This window comes from Antechinus flavipes, chromosome 6 (genome assembly GCF_016432865.1).
Source record: "Antechinus flavipes isolate AdamAnt ecotype Samford, QLD, Australia chromosome 6, AdamAnt_v2, whole genome shotgun sequence".
NCBI lineage: Eukaryota > Metazoa > Chordata > Mammalia > Dasyuromorphia > Dasyuridae > Antechinus > Antechinus flavipes.
In genome coordinates, this window is record NC_067403.1 from 85,910,436 (window position 1) to 85,934,527 (window position 24,092).

The following is a 24,092-nucleotide window of genomic DNA, read 5'->3' on the forward strand; positions in this document are numbered from 1 at the left end:
GTGACATTATCTTCCATGATATCCTCTTTAATTCCAGGCTTTGATAATGGCATAACTCTATTCCTCGACAAATACGAAATTCTTCATGTATCCTTCCCCTTCCAACCTCATACTCAACATATACAAAACAAAATTATCTTCTCTCTCATCTGTTCCTCTCCCTATCTTCCATATTACTTTCAAAAGGCCACCATTCACTCACCCATCCAGTTATATAAGCTGATTTCATCCTTAACTCTTCACTTTCACTCATCTTATATATCTAATCAGCTACTTAATTTTTTTGCTTTTACCTCCATGATAGCTCTTCTACTTGACCACTTCTGTCTATTCACAGAAATATCACTACAGACTTTTATCCCCTCACACCTGCACTATTGTAATTATCTTCTAATTAGTATTTGTGATGTTTCACCCCAATGCAATTCATCATCCCTTTAGCTGCTAAAGTGATTTTTACTAAAAATCACTTTGCTCTCCTTCTATCTTCTCAATAAACTACGATGATCCCCTATGACTTCTAGGATCACATATAAAGTTCTTTTTTATCATTTAAAGTTCTTCACAACATAGCCTTTTCAGAACTTTCTGGGTTTTTTTTTTTGTTGTTGTTGTTCATTTTTCCTACTTGCTGTTTTTCACCCAAATGATCCATTTCCCACCTCTCTGACTTTTTTCAGACCTTAGTGCCTAGAATAATTTTCCTCTTTATCTTTAACTGGTTCTATGTACGACAACTAAAACATAATCTTTTTAGAGAGGCTTAACTTGTCTCTCAATTTTCAGGTGACTCATTTATAGTTTTACCTTCTAATTCTAAGTCAGAGGTTTTGAAAGGTTGTGATCCTGAACAGGGTCCTATAAGCAATGTATAGGAGGCAGAATTTGAAATCAGATTTTATTTACTCCAAGACTGATTCTTTATCTATCAAGGCATACTGACTATTTTTAAAAAAATAATCATGTGAGGGTAAATTTTTACATTATCCCTTGCACTCACTTCTGTCTGATTTCCATCCCCCTCCTCTCCCCTCTCCCCCAGATGGCAAGCAATCCTATACATGTTAAATATGTCACAGTATATCCTAGATACAATATATGTGTGCACAACTGAACAGTTGTTTTGTTGCACAGGAAGAATTGGATTCAGAAGGTAAAAATAACCTGGGAAGAAAAACAAAAATGCAAATAGTTTACATTCATTTCCCAGTGTTCTTTCTTTGGGTGTAGCTGCTTCTGTCCATCATTGATCAGTTGAAACTGAGTTAGATCTTCTCTTTGTCAAAGAAATCCACTTCTATCAGAATACATCCTCATATAGTATCGTTGTTGAAGTATATAACGATCTCCTGGTTCTGCTCATTTCACTTAGCATTAGTTCATGTAAGTCTCTTCAAGCCTGTTGGTCATTTCTTACAGAACAATAACATTCCATAACATTCATATATCACAATTTACCCAACCATTCTCCAATTGATGGGCATGCATTCATTTTCCACATACTGACTCTTGATAAAAATAAAACAATAGTTTTATTATGACCCTTTCAAGTTTGCAAAGTACTGCATACACAGCTCATTTGATCAGCTCAATACAAAGCACTACTGCTTGGAGAAATTATTTTGGTGATTTATATTGCTTTTGGCCTAATTGGTTGGTTAAAAAATCTTCAGACTAATAGCATATTATTTTATAGCTTTTCAGAGATAATATTCCTATTTGAATTTTTATGGTCCTGAATCATATGGTACCATTATTAGTTTTGTCATGCATGTTTGCAAGAGTGGAAAATTTGAGGGTCTGTGATACCTACAGGAAAGAGTAATAATTGTGCATTGAATTCCAATCTTGATTTAGATGAAGCTTAGCTATATTACTAGGCTATGGAATTCATATTACATATCATTTATTCAATCATTTATAGATCTATTTATTTTCTCATTCTTTCACTTATTTTTTTTAATCAAAATGGAAATTTGGTGATATTTAACTTCTCCTTATTTGTAAGATTTTGTTAGAATTAGACATATAGAAATTACACAGTAAAAATATAGTTAACATACTAGCAATATTTTAATCATCTGCCATCATTGAAGAACAGGAAAACAAGTGTTCTACATTAATGAAATTTACAAATTATTGAAAATTACAGTTTTTATTTGACTTATTCTGATATAAATCTTTGAATTATTTAATTGCTCTGTATTTTATCAAACTAGGGATATGAAATATTTGATTTGTTTTGAGGACAAAGAATCTATGTCTTCAATATTAATGATAGCATATTACAGAGTTACCTCTAGTACCTATGAAGACATTCAGACTCTTTATTTTTATGTTACATGACCCATGACTGCTATATTTTCTACTAGGTGTTTCTTCCATCTCATCCCTTGCTGTTAACTGTCACTTCTAATGACTGTATTATCAATTTCAATCCCCCCACCTGGAGTTTGTGACAAACTTCTTCCAATGTATTTAGAAGTTTTGTCATTTACCTCAAGATTCATTACTTTATTCTGTGATTGGTTAGGGTTACTAGAAATTGAGCAACTGGATAAAAAAGAGAAATATTGTATTCATTTTTGGAGAATTTTTTTTTTTTGTTATTAACTTGATAACCTATTGGCATGATAATAATGATTACCTTTATGGGATATATCCCTTCCAATAATCCTCATTTAGGGCCTCAATCCAAACTTACCTCCTATTAGAAGCTTTCCCTGTGGATATTATCCCAACATATGATAATTCTTTTCTTTTCTGATTTTTATTGTACTTACATTCAGCATTATATCATTGAACCATGGTTGTTCTGTCATTTTTGAATTCTTCCTCAATTAAACTTTTGGAGTTGGGGCCATATGTTAGCAACATGGTGTAGTAGATGAATCTACTAGCTTTGGAGCCAGAAAGATCTGAGTGCAAGACCATACAGATATTGTGTGATTCCTGGAAAGTCACTTAATCTGTCAGTGTGATAGCCTACTTTTTCAGAATATGTTTCATAGAAGGTATAGACCTTCATTGAGAGAGGAAATTTCTTCATCTGTGAATTCCAGGCCCCATTCTTATCTTTGCTCCTTTATAATATCTAGCAAAGTGCTCAAGATATTGACACAGAAAATATTATTTAATTCATCAAGTTGTTAAGTGAAATATGTATTTACTGTAATTAATCAGATAATCTGTTTAATAAATATGAACATTCAAATTGATATGTTTGTTCTGAACTTATTAAATACCAAATAAAATGGGTATTTTTTATGTTTGGCAGAACTGGACAAAAGAGAATTATATAAGAAACTGACTTTCTATCATATATATTTTGCAATCAGCATTAAAGTTTAGAGGTCAGAAGAGGACTTTTAATTTTAATTTTTTAATGATTCTTTTTTGTTTTTTTGTTTTGAAATGGAGTCACTCTATATTACCCAGGCTAGAAATATAGTGATCATTTATTGGCCTAATCCCATTGTTGATCAACATGCGTTCTTTTATCTGCTCCCTTTCTGACCTATGTTAGTTTCCTCCTTATTAAGAACTCTGTTGGTCCCTTACTTCCCAGAGATTTGCCATTTTGTTATGAATTTTGTGTAGATATCCAATTAGTTTTATCCATTGTGGACCTCAATACTCAAAGCTCAGGTAATCTCTAGTCTTAATTTCTCAGTTAAGGGGATTATATGTATGTGCCATCATACCTTGTTGAATAATAGATTTCAAACAGATCACTGCATATTCCTGTAATGACTCAGTCTCATTTTTTCTGTGTTTATTTTTCTTTTCTAGTCTGCTCCCAGTTTTCAAGAGGAGTTTATGCTATTTTTGGATTTTATGACAAGAAATCTGTAAATACCATTACATCCTTTTGTGGAACTCTTCATGTCTCCTTCATCACTCCCAGCTTCCCAACAGATGGAACACATCCATTTGTCATTCAAATGAGACCTGACCTCAAAGGAGCTCTTCTTAGTTTGATTGAATACTACCAGTGGGACAAATTTGCATATCTTTATGACAGTGATAGAGGTAAGAGGCCATTGATTTTGTTGGATTGGGGTGAGTACAGCTTGCCTGACATTTATAATGATATTTCTATGTTGTAGAGCCTCAATTTTATATATATATATATATATATATATATATATATATATGAATTTAAATAATTTGGAGGCAAAGGATGAATAATATGGGAAATTAACATTTTAATGTTATGCCCATTCCATAACTTTGGAGAAGTCCTAATAGTAAATCTATTTGTTTATTAGTGTTATTGTCTATAAAATGATGAAATATTTTGATACAAAGTGAAAAATACAGTGGGTCATTCAGATGTTTTGCCCCATACCAAACCTATGAATACTTTCAATGTTTCCAAATGTTGCAAATGTTTAAATACTGGATATTATGTAGCACCAGCTAAGAATTAATTTACATAATGAATAAAATGATGGCACAAATATATGTATGTATGTGTGTATATACACTTATCTATGAAAGTATCTAAGAATATCATCGAAAGGAACCTTGATATAATGGATAGTGAATTAGTTTCAGTATCATGATGTCTTGAGTTCAAGTCTTGTTTCAAACACATAATAACTGTGTGACCTTGGCAAGTTGCTTTAGCTTGCAATACCCTAAAAAAATCTAGAAGACTATCACTGCCAGAAAAATGGCTAATCTATATCAGTGGAGGGAATTTCTACGTTAGGGAGCTCACTATATTGATGAAATCATTATACTTAACATGTATATATGTATATGCATACATGCACACAGATGCATACATACTGGTATATAATATAGCTATAAAGACATCTATTTGTATGAATATGTACATGAGTGCATAGAGATAAATGCATATACATGTCTCTCTCTTTCCCTTTCCTTATCCCCCTCTGTCTCATCTTACCCATCTATATGGTATATATTTCTATTTTTCTATCTCTAATTAATTTCAATCTAATGCTTGTTTCTTCATTTCTAATTTATTTCTGTATATATATATATACATACATATATGTACATATGTATGTATATATCTGTATTCATGCATATAGATTCACATGTAATATATACATATGCATAGTCACTATATATAGATATATGTACATACTGTATGCCTATATACATTCTCTCTATATAACATGCCCATATGCATGCATACATATGACTATATATGACATATATATATATCTATAGATATATCTATCTATCTATATATATCTATAGATATATCTATCTATCTATCTATCTATCTATCTATATATATATATATATAGACAGTTCTCTCTCTCTCTCGTTCTCTTTCTTTGTTTCTCTCAACCACCCTCCAACACAATGACCTGAGTACAGTGGGGTTCCTGTCATTCTAAAGAAATGCATGATATGGTATGGATTCAAAAAACACATATTTAGAACATAATTTTGATTTACTGACATAAAGAACACCTAACAAAGAAGATCTATTTACTTAAAAGCTCTTACTTTTGCAATATAAAATATAATATACTTACTTTTAATTAAAACATATATACTTACTTTTGCAATATAAAATATAAAATAACTTTGCAAGTTATTTGCAATCATGAGAGGTTAATTGTCCTGACCAGTGTCATAAACTTGAGATGTAGTACTTGAATTCATATTTTCCTATTCATACTTATGAACACATACATGCATGCATGTGCACATACACAATGACTTACACTTTACATTTATTTATCATTCTATTAAAAAGAAATATTGTAGTAAAAATGTTTATTGAATACAACTCTAAATTATTATGCTTATACAATTTGGAAAACTTGGGAATGGCTTTTTCTTTGGTTTCCCTGTGCTTTTCAGTGAATTTTAGTTCTGATAGAAACCAAGTCAAATCTCTATGTCAGAGGAGCCAAGGAGATTTTTACAAAAGATAAACTGCACCCTAGGAGACTTCCTTTGTTGATTAGATTTCTGGAACACCAACAATTCCAAATGAAAATTGGAAACTGTTCTTGCCACAAAATAGGATTTCTTGTCATTTAGCAAGGGTAGAAAACATTGTAGATGTTACTTAATTCTCCATTGATCAATGAGTTGTCTCATGTGAGCCAGGCTTCTCTAATCAGGATATTTAGTTAAGGAATAAATCTCCAATATCATTCTGAACCTGGAAATGATAAGGTTCCACTGAACAACCAATACATTAGCTCAAAGAAAATGTTTGGGTCAACAAATTTCTTAGTCTGCTTTGGGAAGGAAGAATATTGCTATTCTCATGAGATAGAATAATTTATGGAAGCATTTAGACCAAATGTTGATTTCAATGTGATGAATTATTCTGAAGCAGTCACCTTACAAATGTGAGGATAGCATTTATATAGCTCAGCATTTGCTGACAGATCACTCTCCCCAAGTCTTGCTTTTTCGCTTTTCGCCAACTGCTTTGTCCTCTCTAATGCCTGAAAAACCTCACTGTGTGGGAAGATATGGAAAGTGTTGGCAACTAGATTTCTTCTTTAAGTTGAACTCAGGCTGATCAATATACTAATTGAGGAATCATGGTATTTCTTACATGCCTTTATCCATTCTTTTAAAAATTCATATTGGGAACTCTTAGAGTATTCCTTTGCTAATATAGATTAACACATTTTATTTTGGAAATACTAAATAAAGTTTTAAGTGGAAAGATTTAAAACCATTTAACTCTGCAAATTCAATTGAGCTCAAGTATGTCTGGTAACAGAACGATATTGAAACTAATCACATACTAAAGTGCTATTAAAAACCTTTGACTTAATCTAAAGATATTATCAAATAGCTTTTGGTAAGATTTGATTTGAGCATTATGATGTCTGGTCTTGTCTCTAAACTCTTTCTCAGAAGTACATTTGTAAGGACTCTCACAACGAAATTGGGAAATGCCTGACCTCCTCTACATAATGAGTAATTTGTCTCTTAAAAGGCATAGCTTTTTCTGTCTCTTTGCTTCTTTGGGTTTTTTTTCCTCCTTCTTTTGGGTCACATTTCAAATGAGAAAACTGGTTTTTGTATTTTTTTAGCATCTATTTTAAACAGAAAGGAAAAACACAACATAGTAATCACTAATCTCTTTCAGTCAGATTATCTCTGAAAATGACACCAATGGCATATGATTGTGCTCCTTGATAACTATCTAAAAGCTTAGGGATGTGCCCTCCCCCCCCCCAAATCCAAGTTTCCCTAAACAACCCATTACAGAACTATGATTTAACAATTTAACACTTATTAAGTACTTACTATGCATTAGGTTCTATATATTGGTAAAACAAAGACAGAAAATGAGAGGAAGAGAGACAGAAAGACAGACAGACACAGACAGGCAGACAGATGTGTACACAGAGATACAGAAACAAAGAGAGACAAAGAGAAAGAGAAAAATATACACAGAGATAGAGAAAGAGGCAGAGACAGAGTCACTTACACACACACATACACACACACACACATTCACAAAGAGAGATGGCAGTTCTTGTCCTTGAAAGAGCTTAATTATATCTATTAAGTTAAATTATCTAAGTTTTGAAAATATTTTATATTCATCCTGAAATTTATTATAAGCAATGTAAAATAAATGGTTTCTTCTAACTAAAAATCCATGTGGTTCCTCCTCATTCTGTTACAAAATAGAGTGAATCAAAATGTGAGCTCTAGAGCAGGGATTGTCTTTGGAGTCAGAAAGACTTATGCATAGGTCTCTTTTTTCTGAAATTTAATATATATGATTGTTGTGTGATTAATACCAAATTACTATAGTGCATGCGTACCAAGATTTATAACGAACCCAAATAATGATAGACTTTGAGAGCAATCCTAGTAAAGTGGAAAGAATAATAAACTTGGAGTAATGAAGATCAGAGTTGAATTCCACTTAGAAACATACAAGCTGTGTGACAATAGGTCAATCATTTAAGCTCTCTTTGACTTAATGTTCCTATCTGCAAAATGAAAAGGTTGAATACTATTACTTCAAAGGTGCCTTTGAGCAGAAGCATCAAATATGGACCCACTGATGGCTGCCAGAAACATATTAAAATGGAATTGGAAAATACTTACCAAAATAATTTTTTACCAAAAAAACAAAAATCATAACAAAAAATTATAAAATATAATATTATTATGTGTCTAAGTCAACATACAGATCATAAGAATCTTTGTTTAATAGTTTAGTGGTCCCCAATTCCATTCATATTTGACACCACTCTCTTAGAACTCTAGGTCATTCAACTATATAGACTTAACTCTTTTCAGCAATACAGTGTTCCAAGACAAATTCCAAGAGACTTGGGATAGAAAATGCCATCCATATACAGAGAGCGAATTATGGAGACTTAATGTGGATTGAAACATACCTTTTCACCTTTGTTTGTTTCTTTGCTTTTTTTTTCTCATGGTTTTCCCCTTTTGTTCTGATTTTTTTTTCAACATGGCTAAAATGTTATATGTAATTGGGAAAATAAAATACTATTGTGGGACAAATAAAATAAAATGATTGTAGATAATTTTTAAATCAGTCCTACAGAGGTTTGCATTCTAAATTATAAAATGGGTCTGTTGAGAAGTTAATTTTCTCTGCTTATGTGTGTGACACAGTTTGGATGCCAACACTTCTTGTTTATGCTATTTTAAATAATTTTAGGGCTTTTGATTGATCACAGAATAATAGGATAATAAGACTATATATTTACAGCAAGAAGATACAACCTTGTAGACAGTCTTGTACAATTACCTCATTTCCAAATAAGAAAATTTAGAAGCACAGGTTTGAATACCACTGGAGATTGACTTTGTTGACTTTCTCTGGCCCCAAAGCATAATCATCTTGACCCTAGCTGACTATCTTGTAAAGTGAATACTGGTGATTGTAAGATATTTTTCAGGGCAGGAATATTTGCATGATTATAAGTTAAAATCTATTAATACTCCTAGGGTGGGAAAGACAGGGAGATCTCTTCTTGAAATTATGTTCCTCTGATGGTGAATCAGTAGCTTCATCTCCAGTAATAAAGAATAGTAGTCTACCTATCTATGGATTGGCTACTATTGCCCTACATATAGATTTATTAATATTAATATTGATTTTCCATTAAACTAAACCAAACAAATTTAGAAATGAATCATTCTAGTAGTGATTTAGCTGTGTAACAAATGATGATTTTGTTAGCTTTTACCAGTTACAAATTATACACTTTAATAATGACAGATTTAAATCACAGAGATACAGCATTGACCATTAGTGACTTTTGGTGTGTAGGATTAATGAGTTTAAAAGTCTACTACTTTCTCAAATTAATTCTGATTAAAAAAACATCATAATTTACATTTTCATTGATAGAGAGAACTGCCAAGGAGCAGATTTAGAATTAGTTATCACTTGATGAAATCCATTTACTCGTTACTATCCATCCTTGAATTTCCTAGTAGTGCTTATCAGATTATAGCACTGAATTTCCATTATTTCAAATAACATTTCTAAACATTTTGCTAATTCTTCAAATGGGATGTGTGTGTGTATACATATATATATGAAACATGTTATCTTTAATTATAATCCATATTTCCCACACCAGTTAGTCCCAGTTAGATATAACCTATGGATGTTATATAGGGATTCCCATTGTACTAATGTTACTACATTGAGCACATGAGTCATAGTATTCTATAGTCTCCAAAGAACCATAATTATCATCCAGAAGGGAATATAAGCATAGGTTGGATGTAATTAGGCATAGAAGTAAATATGATCTTGGCAAATAAGGAGAACCAGAATGAGAGGTCATCAAAGAAATATATGACCAAAATAGAAATGAACTAATCATATTACCAAAACAAAAAAATAAACAATAGACAGATTCTTTGCATCATTATCATCCTCTGAAGATAAAGTGTGGAAAATCATAATCATAATGAGTTGTCCCTTTATGATGAACTTATGGGAATATATAAGCTAGAGATAAGTTGTGATATGCATCATCAAAAGAAATACCCATACTGATGAGATCACGGAATAATTTGAGTATTTCAAAGAGTATAGAGACTCGCAATATGATTATGATTTCAGAAATGCATATGTAAAGTAAAAGATAAAGGGACTTAGTCTTTATAACCTGCTGAAGTGAAGACAGAGGGGAATTATATTTATATTCAAGCATAAGAATAGATACTATAGTAAGCATGATGACTAACTGATTTCCTTCTTCACTGAAGCTGAACAGAGAGGAAATGAGCTTATATTGTAACATAGAAGATTTCATTTACACATAGTGAAGTTGTGAAATTTATGAGGTGTTCAAAATGTTCTATCACAAGTTTTTTATCTCTTTTTTCTGAAAGATTTTTGACTAAATGAAATGGGATCTCAATTTTAAATCAACTTCTGTATTTTCCATCTGTTCCATAAAAGTTTGGAAGGAGTTGACTGATTGTGACCAAATTAGGGCTTTGTTTATATGTACACTCTTCTAAAATTATTTATTTTATTTTTAACTTATGAAATAAACCAAGCTTTTGGGACTCACGGTGCCTGATTCTCTTAAATGCTGCAATATACTACTGTATCTGAATTTTAGATCCAGTAGTGGTTTCATTCACCATCTTGAAATGATAAATTTTGATTTTCCAATATCAAATAGATTATATTGGAATTTGACATTGGACTATGTCACAAAATATTTTCTACAATTGACAGAAATACTGGAAGTAAAATTCACAATGCTCTTTTGGAAATGCTTTCAATTCTGTCTTTTCTAGAGACAGAGGAATAATTAGGCAAACTTTTTTTTTTTTTTGCTTCATTCTCCTTTATTTTTTTATTATAGCTTTTTATATGCAAAACATTTGCATGGGTAATTTTTCAACATTGACCCTTTCAAAAACTTCTGTTTCAACTTTTCCCCTCCTTCCCTCCACTTCCTCCCCTTGATGGCAGGTAGTCTCATACATGTTAAATATATTAAAGTATATGTTAAATATACTATATTTGTACATTTTTATACAGTTATCTTGTTGCATAAGAAAGAAGCTAAAAATAACCTGAGAAGAGAAACAAAAATGCAAGCAAACAGAAAGAATGGAAATATTATGTTGTGGTCTATACCACAGGCATAGTTCAAATCATGTCATTCCCCTGGCTCAACAAACTCTGGGGAGCTCCCATAGACATTTAACCATGATAAAAAACTTTTTTGTTATTTAGAGCTCTAAACATTCTGACCCAACCTAGTTTTCAAAACTAGCTTTACCTAATTCCATTTCATGTACTCTTTCCGTCAGCACAATCTGGCTGGTGGTATTCCCTATACATAACATTCCATCTACTATCTCTAGATTCTTTCTTTAAAGGCACATTTTGTTTTTCCAACTATGGGACTGGCTTTTCTTTTTTAATCTCTCATCTCTGCCTTTTACATCTCTAGGATTTTTAAATACTGAACTTGTATCCCTTCCTACTTCTGTTTTTTTTTTTTTTTCTGATCATCACTGTTGTTAATGCCCTTCCTACTAAAATTACAGTGCATTTTCCTTATAAATATTTTGTATTGATATATCGTAGATATGTTATTTCCCAAAGTAGAATGTAAGTTTCTCAAGAAACTGTTTCACCTATATTTTAAAATCCTTAGTTTCCTGACATATCCTATATGCTGATTAAATAAATGAACAATTATAATTCTAGTAATATACATTAAAAGCATGTGATATCAAATTATAATGGCTTGGAAGCAAATTTATATTAGGGATTAAAATACTCCTCCACTTGGGAAATAAAATGTTTGTTTATGCTAAATTGTACTCTCCTGAATACTAAACGCTATCGTGGTGTCTGAAATAAGTAATTTATCTCTTGAAATTGAAGATTTTACATATGTATCATAGTTTCCTTACTGTTCAATCAGTTCCAGTAATGGAAAACTTCTACATGATATGATAAAAATATTTGTTAAAATTGTTTAGTTTAGTACAGTAGAATTTAGTAGAGCAGTTTCCATGGGGTAAATACCCATTCTTGGGTTATATAATTGAACAAACTTTCACCTTGCCAATAACTTGCTTGATCTTTCCTAGACAGTAGAGTTATTGAGGCATTAGAAACGGAATAGAAAAGATACGAGGTTCAAGCAGCAAGAAAAGAAACAGGTGCTCCTAGTCTTTGATTTCAGAAATATGAGATAATAAAGGCAATCACAGTTCAGTAATATTAAAAGCAAACATCTGTCTCTGAAGAATGAATTCACTTTTTCTGCCAAAGATACTCCCTTTGCTGAGTACAGTGGCATCTAAGCATTTTAGTTCACAGATGTGGTTCTGAAGTAATCAGATGCTATGTAAGATATTAGTTGAAGCTTTTTTGGGGTTGAGAGAAAGGTAGAAGGATTATCATCTAGTTACCTAACAAAACTGTTAGACATATAACTTCAAGTTATATGACATGGTACTAAGCTATTCAAATGACTTTAAGGACTTATAAATTTTTATTTCTTAAATCTGTGTCCTCCCAGGCTTATCAACATTGCAAGCTGTCCTGGATTCTGCTGCTGAAAAGAAATGGCAAGTGACTGCTATCAATGTAGGGAATATTAACAATGACAGGAAAGATGAAACCTACCGGTCGCTGTTTCAAGATCTAGAGGTAAAAAAGGAAAGGCGCGTAATCCTCGACTGTGAGCGAGACAAAGTCAACGACATTGTAGACCAAGTAGGTGGTGCTACATTTTCTTTTTAAATCTATGACCCCAAGATATAAAATTCTGGTGCAAAGTCAGCAACTACAATAAGCAATGGGGGGAGTGATGCGTGAACAGCAGTTTTTCGCTGTATGGCTTTGGTGTGACACAGCATCAGCCATCATTCAAATTATCCATGGCATCAGTTGGCAATAGTAAGTGCTGTAAAATACTGCTGACCTAACAGCTTGATGGTTTTGACTATTAACTTAAATCTACTATAATATGAGTTGCATTATAAATTATCTAGTCTTTGTTTCCCCCATGAGAAATCTAAATTTAATCCTTGGTCTTTATTTGTCCGATGTTTAGTCTTTATTTTATGTAATATTTTTAAAATATGAATTTCTTTCACTGGAAAGTTGCCATTTACTTATTCTAGATTATGAAAGTTTTCTACTGTAGTTAGAGACAGAACAAATTAGATCATAGTTAGTCAGTCAACAAGCATTTATTAATCATTTTTTATACATCAGACACTGTTTATTACTGAGAAAGCAAAGAAAGACAGAAACACAGACTGCTCTCAAGGAGCTCATATTCTAATACAGGAGTCGGTTAGTTGCATAAGAGAAACAAATATATCCTAAAAGAGAGACTTTGCTTAAGGGAATCAAGGCTAAGGGAGACTCAGGAATTTGCCTAAGGTAAAATGTCAGAAGAGGACTATGATTCCAAAGCTTAGACCCTATGACATCAGGAAGAATGCTCACCTTTAGAAATTACCACATTAATTCAGTCCTTTTTCTTTGGTTCCATGGTTACTGTTCTCCAAAGTTAGCTTCTTAGCTCTATTCTCTTTAGAGTAGTAAAGACAATTACTTTTAAAACACTCTGCAAAAGGAGGATAGTTTTTGGAACATGGCTTTTATGGGACTCTGATTAGCAATGGAATGACTTCATACTAGTCCTATATTCTCCATGGTATCACAATGCCCACAGATGATAAGGCAGTTAATTGTCTTGATTTGGGGGATGTATTTATGCTTTGGAACATTAGTTTCCTATTTAGGGAACTGAAAGAAGTAATTTTCTAAATAATCTCATGTCACTTATAGAAGCCAATCACAAAATAGATGGCAGAACTATGATGTTTTCTTAACTTAGATCTGTGTGATTGTAGAATTTGTTATCTTCATGTGCACATAGTAGGTAAAAATAAAATCTATTATCTTCTGCTTGAATGTTGGCCTATTTCACCTGAGAATCTGTGGGTACATAAATACTTTTGAAGTCTATGCTCATTGTCAGTGTTCCAATGGTGCTGGGAAATTCTGACCTGATAAAATTTCTTTGATAAAGACATTTTAAAAGGGTATATGCACAAAAATGAGAATTATTTTTTTTCTTCTATAAGATCGAGTTCAATAAGTGAAAAAAAATGGAACTAACATATATACAGCTAACTATAAATAAATGCAGATAGACAGATGATAAATGCATAGATAGAAGCAAATGGATGATACATATTTATATAGACACACATATAAGTTTCTGAAATTAGAAGTATCTAGCAAAAGTATACTACATATATAAATTTTCATTTATACTTTTGAAAGTAAACTGATTATACACACACACACACACACACACACACATATATGTATGCATTCATTTGAGCTATGTTATACAATTTATTGGAATGTTTTCCTCTTCCTACCACACTTCACACTTGCCTGTTTCTTCCTACACCCAAGATGTGCCTCCTTCCTTTTTTTAAGTTTAGGAGATCTAGAACCACTCTTCAGCAACTTGAATGAATCAGCAGATGAATCACTGACTGATACCATCTGAGTAGTGGTTGGTTTGGAATGGGGGGGTTGAGAAGTTTGCTAAAAGGAAAGGCAAAAGAATCCTGACTGTAATGTTTGAATTCTTTTCAGCTTAAGGATAAAAATTTGGTTCATTAATCTGTAAAACACAAAAAAAAATTTCAAAGAAATAGTAATGAAGTTTTAATTTATATATAACAATATCACACTTAGAACAGCTAGGTGGCTCAGTAGATAGAGAGCTGGATCTAGAATCAGGAAGACCTGAGTTCAAATCCAGCCTCAGGCACTTACTAGCTGTGTGATTCTGAGCAAGTCACTCAACCCTGTTTGCTTCAGTTTCTCTTCTGTCAAATGAGCTGGAGGAAAAAAAAAATTGGTAAACCACTTTAGTATCGATACCATGAAAACTACAAATGGTGTCATGAATTCAGATATGACTGAAAATGATTGGACAGAATACCATCCTTAGTCAACAAAATAGAACTCCCATTAAATTTAGAATAATTCAATAGGGCAAAACGATTATGAGAGAAAAATCAAATGGTATATTCTATAGAAGTGTACAATTTGATAAATCTTTTCTAGTCCCTGGAGTTTGAGGTACACTTGTTTTTAACCTAGAGTCTTATATATATGTGTGTATCAAATTCTAGAAAATAGGAATTCACAGAAGTGGCTTTTTTAGATTGAACATTAATATATATTGCTGAGGCAATTGGGGTTAAGTAACTTGCCTGGGATCACACAGCTAGGAAGTGTTAAGTGTCTGAGATCAAATTTGAACTCAGGTCCTCCTGATTTCAGGACTAGTGCTCTAACTATTATGCCACCCAGCTGCCCCAATGTTAATATTTTTAAAGTCCTAAGATTACAAAAAGAGATAGGTATCATCTATCATAAAAATCAGATGAAAGTCTAGATAAAACTAGCATTATTACTTTATTGTTTTATCTCACAATTCTTGCTAATTCTGTATTAAGTTCTGTTGTTTCTATCTCAAGGTATTCAATATTGTCAACACCCTTTTATAATATTTCTGTGTCCTCATCAAAGCATTAATCTCCATCTCCTAATAACTCTGTACATTATCACCTTAAGTGGAAGACAATATATATTCACCCCATACATATACATATACATATACATATATATACACATATAGTAAGTATATGTTATATCTCCTGAACATACCTATTTAATCTGTAATGTTTGATGATATTCATAAAATAGAAGGATTTGACAGAGCTTTAATACAAATTTCTATGCACTCACCCTCAGAATACATTCCAAAAATCTTGTGCTACATGATTCCATATAGCACAAGAGGCTGTAACTAGTCCATTTATCAAAAAATTGTTTCCATGGTAGCATGTATTTTGAAGTACAAAAATTCTCTGTAGGTGAGAAAAAGAAGGAATATAATTTCTTCATTTGAAAGCATGGTGTACTGTTGCTGCCAATTCATTGGTAAGACATAATAGCTTGCCTGGTTCATGTAGTTGTGGGAAGAGAACTTATTATTAATTTTCATTTACAAAATGCTTTAAAGTCTGTAAAATGCTTTACATACATTATTTCATTTGGTCTTAACAACAGCCCTGTGTGTAGGTGCTATTATTATTGTTATTTTATGGATAAAGTTAATGAGTATGACTGAGATTAAGTGACTTGACTATGGTAATATAATTGATAAATATAAAATCTAAATCTCGCTTATTGCAAATTAGTAATTATGGTGAAGTGAAAATAGCTCTGGATTCAATATGATGCCTTATGACTTTGGCATTCCCAAACTGTATTACCTTGGACAAATAACATTGTCAGGGGTTCCTCAGTTTTCCCATTTATAAAATGAGGATGGGGATGGGCAAAACTACTTCTGAGGTCCCTTTCTACTCTAACTCTTTGTTTTATAATGTGGATCTATTTAGGCTTGACACCTTCATACAGCGTCTCTTGCTAACATAATGCTACTAATTGTTGTAAGCTGAATGAATACCCATGAAAATTGATTCTCATTGTCTCATTATCTTCTTCCTTATAGGTACTGAAATGCAGGTTCCTCATTAACCTTGTATTTTATCTCCCTCCTCAGAAGGAAAGACTTGAATTTTAGGGGTTCTTAAGTCTTCTTAGCATAGTTAGTAAATGTTAGAATGAGGTCATATTTTCTCATCTCATCTGTCAAAAAAATATATTCTCTGTCTCTCTCTGTCTCTGTCTCTCTCTGTCTCTCCGTGTCTCTCTCTCTTTCTCTGTATATATATATATAATATATATATATATATATCCTATCTTTTAATTCTATATAACATATAGAAAAAACATTAATATATTTATATTCTGCATAATATATATTTATATATTTACATTCTCTCTATATATGCATATATATACACATATATATATATTATATACACATACAAGCTTTTACATTCTGCTATCTCCGAATTTTCCCCTCAATAGGACAGTGGCTTCATTAACTAGGATAAAGGAAAGGAATAGGGGCCTGGTCTTGTGATTTCATTGGAATAGTAAACTCATAGAAGAGAAAGCACCTACCAATGCAAGCTAACATCTTCTTCTATATCCTATAGACTTAGAGTATTTCCTGGCACACTGAGAGATTAAGTGACTTTCCCAGGATTATATAACCAGTATCTGTCAAAAGGAGAAGTTGAACAAAGGTATTATTGACCACAAGTCCAACAACTTAACTGTTAACCTAACTGCCATATCAATGCAGCTAGGTGGTGTGGTGGATAAAGTGCTATACTTAGGAGTGGGGAAGAGCTTATTTTAATTCTGATTCTAACACTTACTAATTTTTGATTGGATAAATCACTCAACCTTGTGTGCCTCAGTTTTTTTTTTTCATCATAAAAATAAGGTGGAAAAAAAATAAATGGCAAACCAGACCAGTAATTTTGCCAAGAAAACCCAAATTGGGTCATGAAGAGCTGGACCAACTGAGATGACTGAACAGCAACAAGAACAAGTCATTTTTACATCTCTGTGACTCATTTTCCTTATCTGAAAATAAGGATAATATTACCTTTCTCATAGGGTTGTTAAAAAGTTCAAATAAATTAGCTTAGAAAGAGCTCTATAAACTTTAAAGTGTTATAAAAATGTCAGCTATTATTATAGACTCTGTCTCTTAAGATAAACTAAAAAGCACTTATTTATAGAAAAGTATTTCCCTTCCAAAAGTCATCCTTTTTTACCAAAGTAATGATCAATGGCATAGATCCAAGGAGCACTGCTTATACAATTTAGTGCTTTTCCTAATCTACCAGACTATTTGTTGGTTCAAATATTACCCATTGGCTCATCAAGATAAAAGATCTTACTGTGACTGCAATATTTGCTTTTTTTGTTTTTCCAGAATTCAATTCATAATTGAGAGGTAGCATTCTATAATTATAAAGAACATTGCAAGTGAATCTTGTTTTTTACACATAGTAGCTTTGCGACAGTAAATTAATCATTTTACTCTTACAAGCTTTAGCTTTCTCAACTTCAAAATGGGAAGAAAAGTACTTTATCATCTCTACCACAAGAATTTTTGAGAAAAACATCTTTTTTAAATCGCAAAACACAAAGACTACATGATGGGAATGAGGAGAGAATTTCAGTATCAGGAATAAATGGGTTCAAGTCCAGTTTCTGGCACATGCTAGTTATGTGAACACAACAGTTTTCCAGGAATATCATGGAGACTATAAGCACACATATATAAATTCTTATCTGTACGAATGAAGTGAGTTTCCACACCAGAAGTTGTCCATATCAGTTAAATCAAAGATATGTCTTTTCTTTATTGAAGCACAATATAAAAATGACAGATCATTATCTAATTTTTTGCCCTTTGGGCCTATAATTCTATATAAAATCACAAGGAACTTTCTGTTAGCACACAGAGCATAAAGCAGAGCAGAGAGTGTTCATGTTGTTTATTTCACACCTCTTCACAAGTAAACAAATTGGATCACCAGAAGACATATGTTTTTCCAAAGTCTAGGTATGTTCCTACATGTTTTGGGGAAATTTATGTGAAAAATTAGCCCAGCATTGAAGTTATTTATTTTAGATTATACATCAATTTGGTAAAAGTGGTATTTGTATAAATTGTAGCATCATTATACATGTATAAACTATATCAAAATGCTTATTTTCTTAGGGTGGGGGAAGATGATGGAAAGAGGGAGAAAAATTTGGAACACAACATCTTTCAGAAATGAATGTTGATTATTTTTACATATATTTGGAAAAATAAAATAGTATTGAGAAAAAAATAAACTCTGCGATAAACAGTTAAAAGATTTTTTGAGAATCTAGGCAATTTTATTGTTCTGAATTTTATTTTTCTATGTTCACAACTGTTCTCATAAATTCAACCTGTCAATTCTGAAAACGTGCCTGGGTGTCTAATTTTTGAAAGCAGAGAATACATAGATAAACATGTTGAATCTGAAAATTCAGATGTAGCTAGTTTTGTGCCATTTTATGCAAATGGATTGTATACACTTAAGGAAAAGAAGAGATTAGTAAGGAAGTTTTAAAATTTTTGCGGTACTTGTTAATTTCATACAAATAGAAATGTCTTAAATTTTCTATTGTCTTCATTTTCACATTACATAAAAGTACACACAAATGTTTATCTCTATGTCAATAAGACTTGGAGAGGGCACAAAGGAGAGTCAAATATACTATATAACAAACAAACAATTACAGGTTTATTTTCCATTTTACAAGAGAGCCTGAACATCTGTTATACTTTAGCCAAGGAAACCTAGACTCTGAATCCCTTAGACGATTACAAGATCCATCACTAGAAATGGAAGATGAAGAGAGTCTCCAAAATGCAAAATGACTTGCCCAAACTGAGATTATAAGTCAGTTCCATTGGTTCTAAATCAAATGCTATTTTTACTGTATCATAGAAGTTGTTTTATATTCTAATATTTAGGTGCCTTCATCAGAGGAAATATAATTTGATTTTTCAAAATAATTTATATCAGTCATTACAAGTTAAATCAATGTTCAGAGCATTTATTAAGCACTAATTTTTATTTTTTTTGGACAGGTTATTACCATTGGAAAACATGTTAAAGGGTACCATTACATCATTGCAAATCTGGTAAGTGAATTTATTAATACTGACTATTTTAGTAATAGTAAGCATTCAATTGAGAGGTTTTTGGATGCATGAAATGCATTTAGAACAACTGATTAATAGTTTTAAAAACCTATTTTGATTATAACTGGTTTAGCAGACTAACAGAATCACTTGCTTTTCATATTTTACAAACCACTAGTCATTTCCCTCTAGTTATAAATAATACAAGAAATGTGAAAAAGTAGTTGGAAGATATGAATTATTAATCATCTAAAAAGCAAGGGACTATGTCTTCTTTGTCCATTCATTTCCCTCTAATCCCTACCACCATATTTGCACATTGTTCATAGGAGGCACTTAATAAAGTATGTCCTGAATAAATAAATATTCATTTAAAATATTAATATTTAGCAAAGACAATTTCTTTTGTTCCCAAAAGATAATTATTTTGTCTTAACTGTTTTTCTCTTATTTTCAAGATCTGGCCAGCTTCTATCCTCATTACTACCTAATAGCATGATTTTATTACATTAATATCAAAGTGTGAAGAATTTTCAAAATAGTTAATACTTAGCACCTAAGTAACAAGTATGAGCTAACATCTTTCCTTAGAAGAGTGAGAATGAACTGAATCTACAAGAAACTTCTGAGTTTTGAAGACTGTAATGTTTCCTTGCCTTAGGAGAAGAATGAAAATTCTTTAACTTCCAGAAGTCTCTGCAGGTTCAGGCTATTCTTACCAACTCAAGGAGAGATGTTATAATAGAACTAGAAAAGATACTGTACAGAAAAGTACTGATGGAATTTTTCTCTAATAAGGGAATCAGACATTTAATATTATGAGAAATATTATAATTACATCTGTTTCAAAAAGTCATTATTGTCAGTTTTTCATCTTTTTTGTCATTATTTATAAGCTGAGTATTAAAAATGTCAAGTCATACTTTTCTCCCATAAGTACATATCCTTATTCAGTTCCATTCAACTAAAATCATTAGGCTTTTGTCATATATTTTAGACACTATGAAAAGCACTTGAGATACAAAAGAAAAACAAACAAACAAAAATAGTTCCTCTTCTTAAGTAGTTTACTTTCCATTGTGGAGATATACAATGTGCATAGATAAATAAATATAGATGAGTTTGAGGAGAGAGTGAGAGAAGGAAGAGGGAGCAGAGAGACAAAGACAGAGAGGGAAATATAGAGAAAGAGGCAGGGAGAAGAAGAAGAAGAAGAAGAAGAAGAAGAAGAAGAAGAAGAAGAAGAAGAAGAAGAAGAAGAAGAAGAAGAAGAAGAAGAAGAAGAAGAAGAAGAAGAAGAAGAAGAAGAAAGAGGAGGAGGAGGAGGAGGAGGAGGAGGAGGAGGAGGAGGAGGAGGAAGAGAAGAAGGAAGAGAAGGAGGAGGAGGAGGAGGAAGAGAAGGAGGAGGAGGAGGAGGAGGACGAAGGGGAGGAGGAGGAGGAGGAGGAGGACAAAGGGGAGGAGGAGGAGGAGGAGGAGGAGGAGGAGGAGGAGGAGGAGGAGGAAGAGGAGGAGAGGAGGAGGAGGAGGAGGAGGACAAAGGGGAGGAGGAGGAGGAGGACGACGACGAAGGGGAGGAGGAAGAGGAGGAGGAGGAGGAGGACGAAGAGGAGGAAGAGGAGGAGGAGGAGGACGAAGAGGAGGAGGACGACGACGAAGGGGAGGAAGAGGAGGAGGAGGAGGACGAAGAGGAGGAGGAGGAGGAGGAGGAAGGAGGAGGAGGAGGAGGAGGAGGAGGAGGAGGACGAAGAGGAGGAAGAGGAGGAGGAGGAGGAGGACAAAGAGGAGGAGGAGGAGGAGGAGGAGGACGACAAAGAGGAGGAGGAGGAGGAGGAGGAGGACGAAGAGGAGGAGGAGGAGGAGGAGGAGGAGGAGGAGGACGAAGAGGAGGAGGAGGAGGAGGAGGGGGAGGACGAAGAGGAGGAGGAGGAGGAGGAGGAGGAGGAAGAAGAGGAGGAGGAGGAGGAGGAGGGGGAGGAGGAAGAGGAGGAGGAGGAGGAGGAGGAGGAGGAGGAGGAGAGGAGGAGGAGGAGGAGGAGGAGGGGGAGGAGGAAGAGGAGGAGGAGGAGGAGGAGGAGGGGGAGGAGGAGGGGGAGGAGGAAGAGGAGGAGGAGGAGGAGGAGGAGGAGGAGGAGGAGGAGGATGAGAAGGAGGAGGAGGAGAAGGAGGAAGAGGATGAGGAGGAGGAGGAGGAGGGGGAGAGAGAGAGAGAGAGAGAGAGAGAAAAACTAGTAATTGAGGGAATTGGCAGAGGTTTCATGGAAAAGTAGGAAACAGATGAACATATCCTTTAAGGGAGTTAGGCACTGAGATGGACTGTAGTGAGAAAGGACTGCATTTTAGACATGAGAGACACCTTGAATGAATGTATATAAATGTCTGAGGAAGAAGCTTAGTTCAGTTTGACTAAAATGGAGAATACATGATTTAATTCAATAGGAAGTATGAAAAAGTAAATTGGAGCTGAGTATAGAAAAAGAGTGGTTTGACTATCAGGTTGAAAAGTTTTTTGAAGATTTTTGATGAAGAAAGTAACATTGTCAAACCTACATATAAAAAGATTATCTGGGTCATTGTGCTTTTGGGAGTAGGTGAAATCACCAAGGAAAAAAACATTTGAGTTATTAATAGTATCAAATAGCAAATACACATAAATAATCACATAAGCAAAATATAATATTCTTTTTCCCCTGAAGCAATTGGGGTTAAGTGACTTGCCCAGGGTGACGCAGCTAGAAATGTTAAGTGTCTGAGACTCAAGTCCTCCTGACATCAGGGCTGCTGCCCTATCCACTATACCACCTAGCTCGGAATTCCTTCTGAGCTGTTGATAATCAAATAAAAGAAAGATAAGAAATCCTCTTGCCAGGTATTACCAATTTCTACTGTTGTTCATCCTGGTTTTTCACTTTTACTTCTCTGAATCCCTTATGTGATAATTTCTGTAAAGCTTGGGTGAAAGTCTCTCTACAAAAACACTGGAATCATCCAACCAACAACCAATAAAAATAAGAACTGTGTGCATTCCCATTAATCTGCCAACAATCTAGCAATAGTCGAGTATCCTTTGTCTGTATTTCCTCTGAGAGGAGTAGAGTTCTCAGAATGTCTGTTCAGTTCTCTTCAAACACTTCTTTCCTTTGAAAGCTTCCCAAAGTCTCTGTGATGGGAGAGTGAAGTGATAACTTCACTCAATTTATATACTAACAACAGCATTTCAAAGAACAACCTTAAAGGATTTGTGAATGCTGATCAGCTACAATTCCAGAGGAGCAAGTGATGAATCATGCTGCCCACCTCCTGACAAAGATATGATGAGGAATGAAAAAATACATTTTTGGACATGGTCAATGAAGGAATTTATTTTACCTGATGATTCATATTTTTTTTTGCAAGGATTTTACTTTTCTTTTGATTTCTTCCAGTTTTGAGAATGGTAGACGGAAAATGTGTACAAGGATAGGGCAGTATAAAAAAGGAAGGAAGGAAGAAAGGAAAGAAGGAAGGAAGGAAAGAAGGAAGGAAGGAAGAAAATTCTGTTTCTGTTCTACTATGTACTCAGAAAACTATTTTGTTTTGTGATTGTTAAATTATGAATTTGTAAAAAAAAGCCTTTAACCCAATTAAATCATATATTTGTAACATAGTTAATATTTTGTGATACTATTTCAATTTAGTTTGCTTCTTTTGTAATCTGAAATATGTTTTAATATATTTAAATTACATATTCTGAGAAGGATCCCATAAACATTACCAGATGGTTAAATGGGTCAATAACACAAAAAAATTTGATTTTTAAAGCTTTAGAATTATCTTTTATCCAAATTATCCTTCATCTTCGATTTTGGCAACACAGGACTACAGATAAATCAAAGTTTTTTTCAAAACTTTGATAAAAATAGTACAAAAACAAAATAATAATAAAAATTTACATAAAATTTGACTTACTTTTCATCTTCACACAATATCCTTTCCCTTTGTGCAGAAGAAAGATCTATTTTTGAGGTGTCTATAGTACAAAACATACTCAACTCACTCAGTGCTACTGGATTATATCATCATCTTATTTCGTCAGGTTCAAATGTAGTATAGACCAGTGGAAAGAGTATTGGATTTAGAGTCAAAGGACTAGCATCCAAACTAGATTCTACTACTTAATATTTTGAACATGCTAATTAAGCTCTTCAATTGTGTAATTAGAAGATTAGATTAGATGGTCTTTGACTTTTCTTCTAGCTCTAGATCTTTGAATCTAGTCAAAAAACAGTTTTAAACCTGACAAAAGAAGACTTCTCTTTTACTGGCTCTGATCTCACAATAAGCTGAGCAAATCTTTTCTCTGACAAGATGGTTCCTTTCTCCCAATATAAAATCCCAAATTTAGAGTCACAAAAGAGTCATCGTTAATGATCATGTATTTTA

At 33.1% G+C, this 24,092-nt stretch overlaps 1 protein-coding gene across 7 annotated transcripts in view; it reads left to right on the forward strand.

Moving 5' to 3' along the window:
- Positions 1–24,092, forward strand: part of GRIA2 (glutamate ionotropic receptor AMPA type subunit 2) — a 174,870-nt gene that overhangs the window by 81,017 nt on the left and 69,761 nt on the right. For all 7 annotated transcript variants that reach the window (XR_007948472.1, XM_051967021.1, XM_051967027.1 and 4 more), the window contains exons 3-5: positions 3,793–4,032; positions 12,528–12,724; positions 19,617–19,670. Coding sequence is in view for 6 of the 7 variants with exons in the window: in XM_051967021.1 (XP_051822981.1) it covers positions 3,793–4,032; positions 12,528–12,724; positions 19,617–19,670 (491 nt within the window). In the remaining variant the exon portion in view is untranslated. The remainder of the gene's footprint in view (positions 1–3,792; positions 4,033–12,527; positions 12,725–19,616; positions 19,671–24,092) is intronic.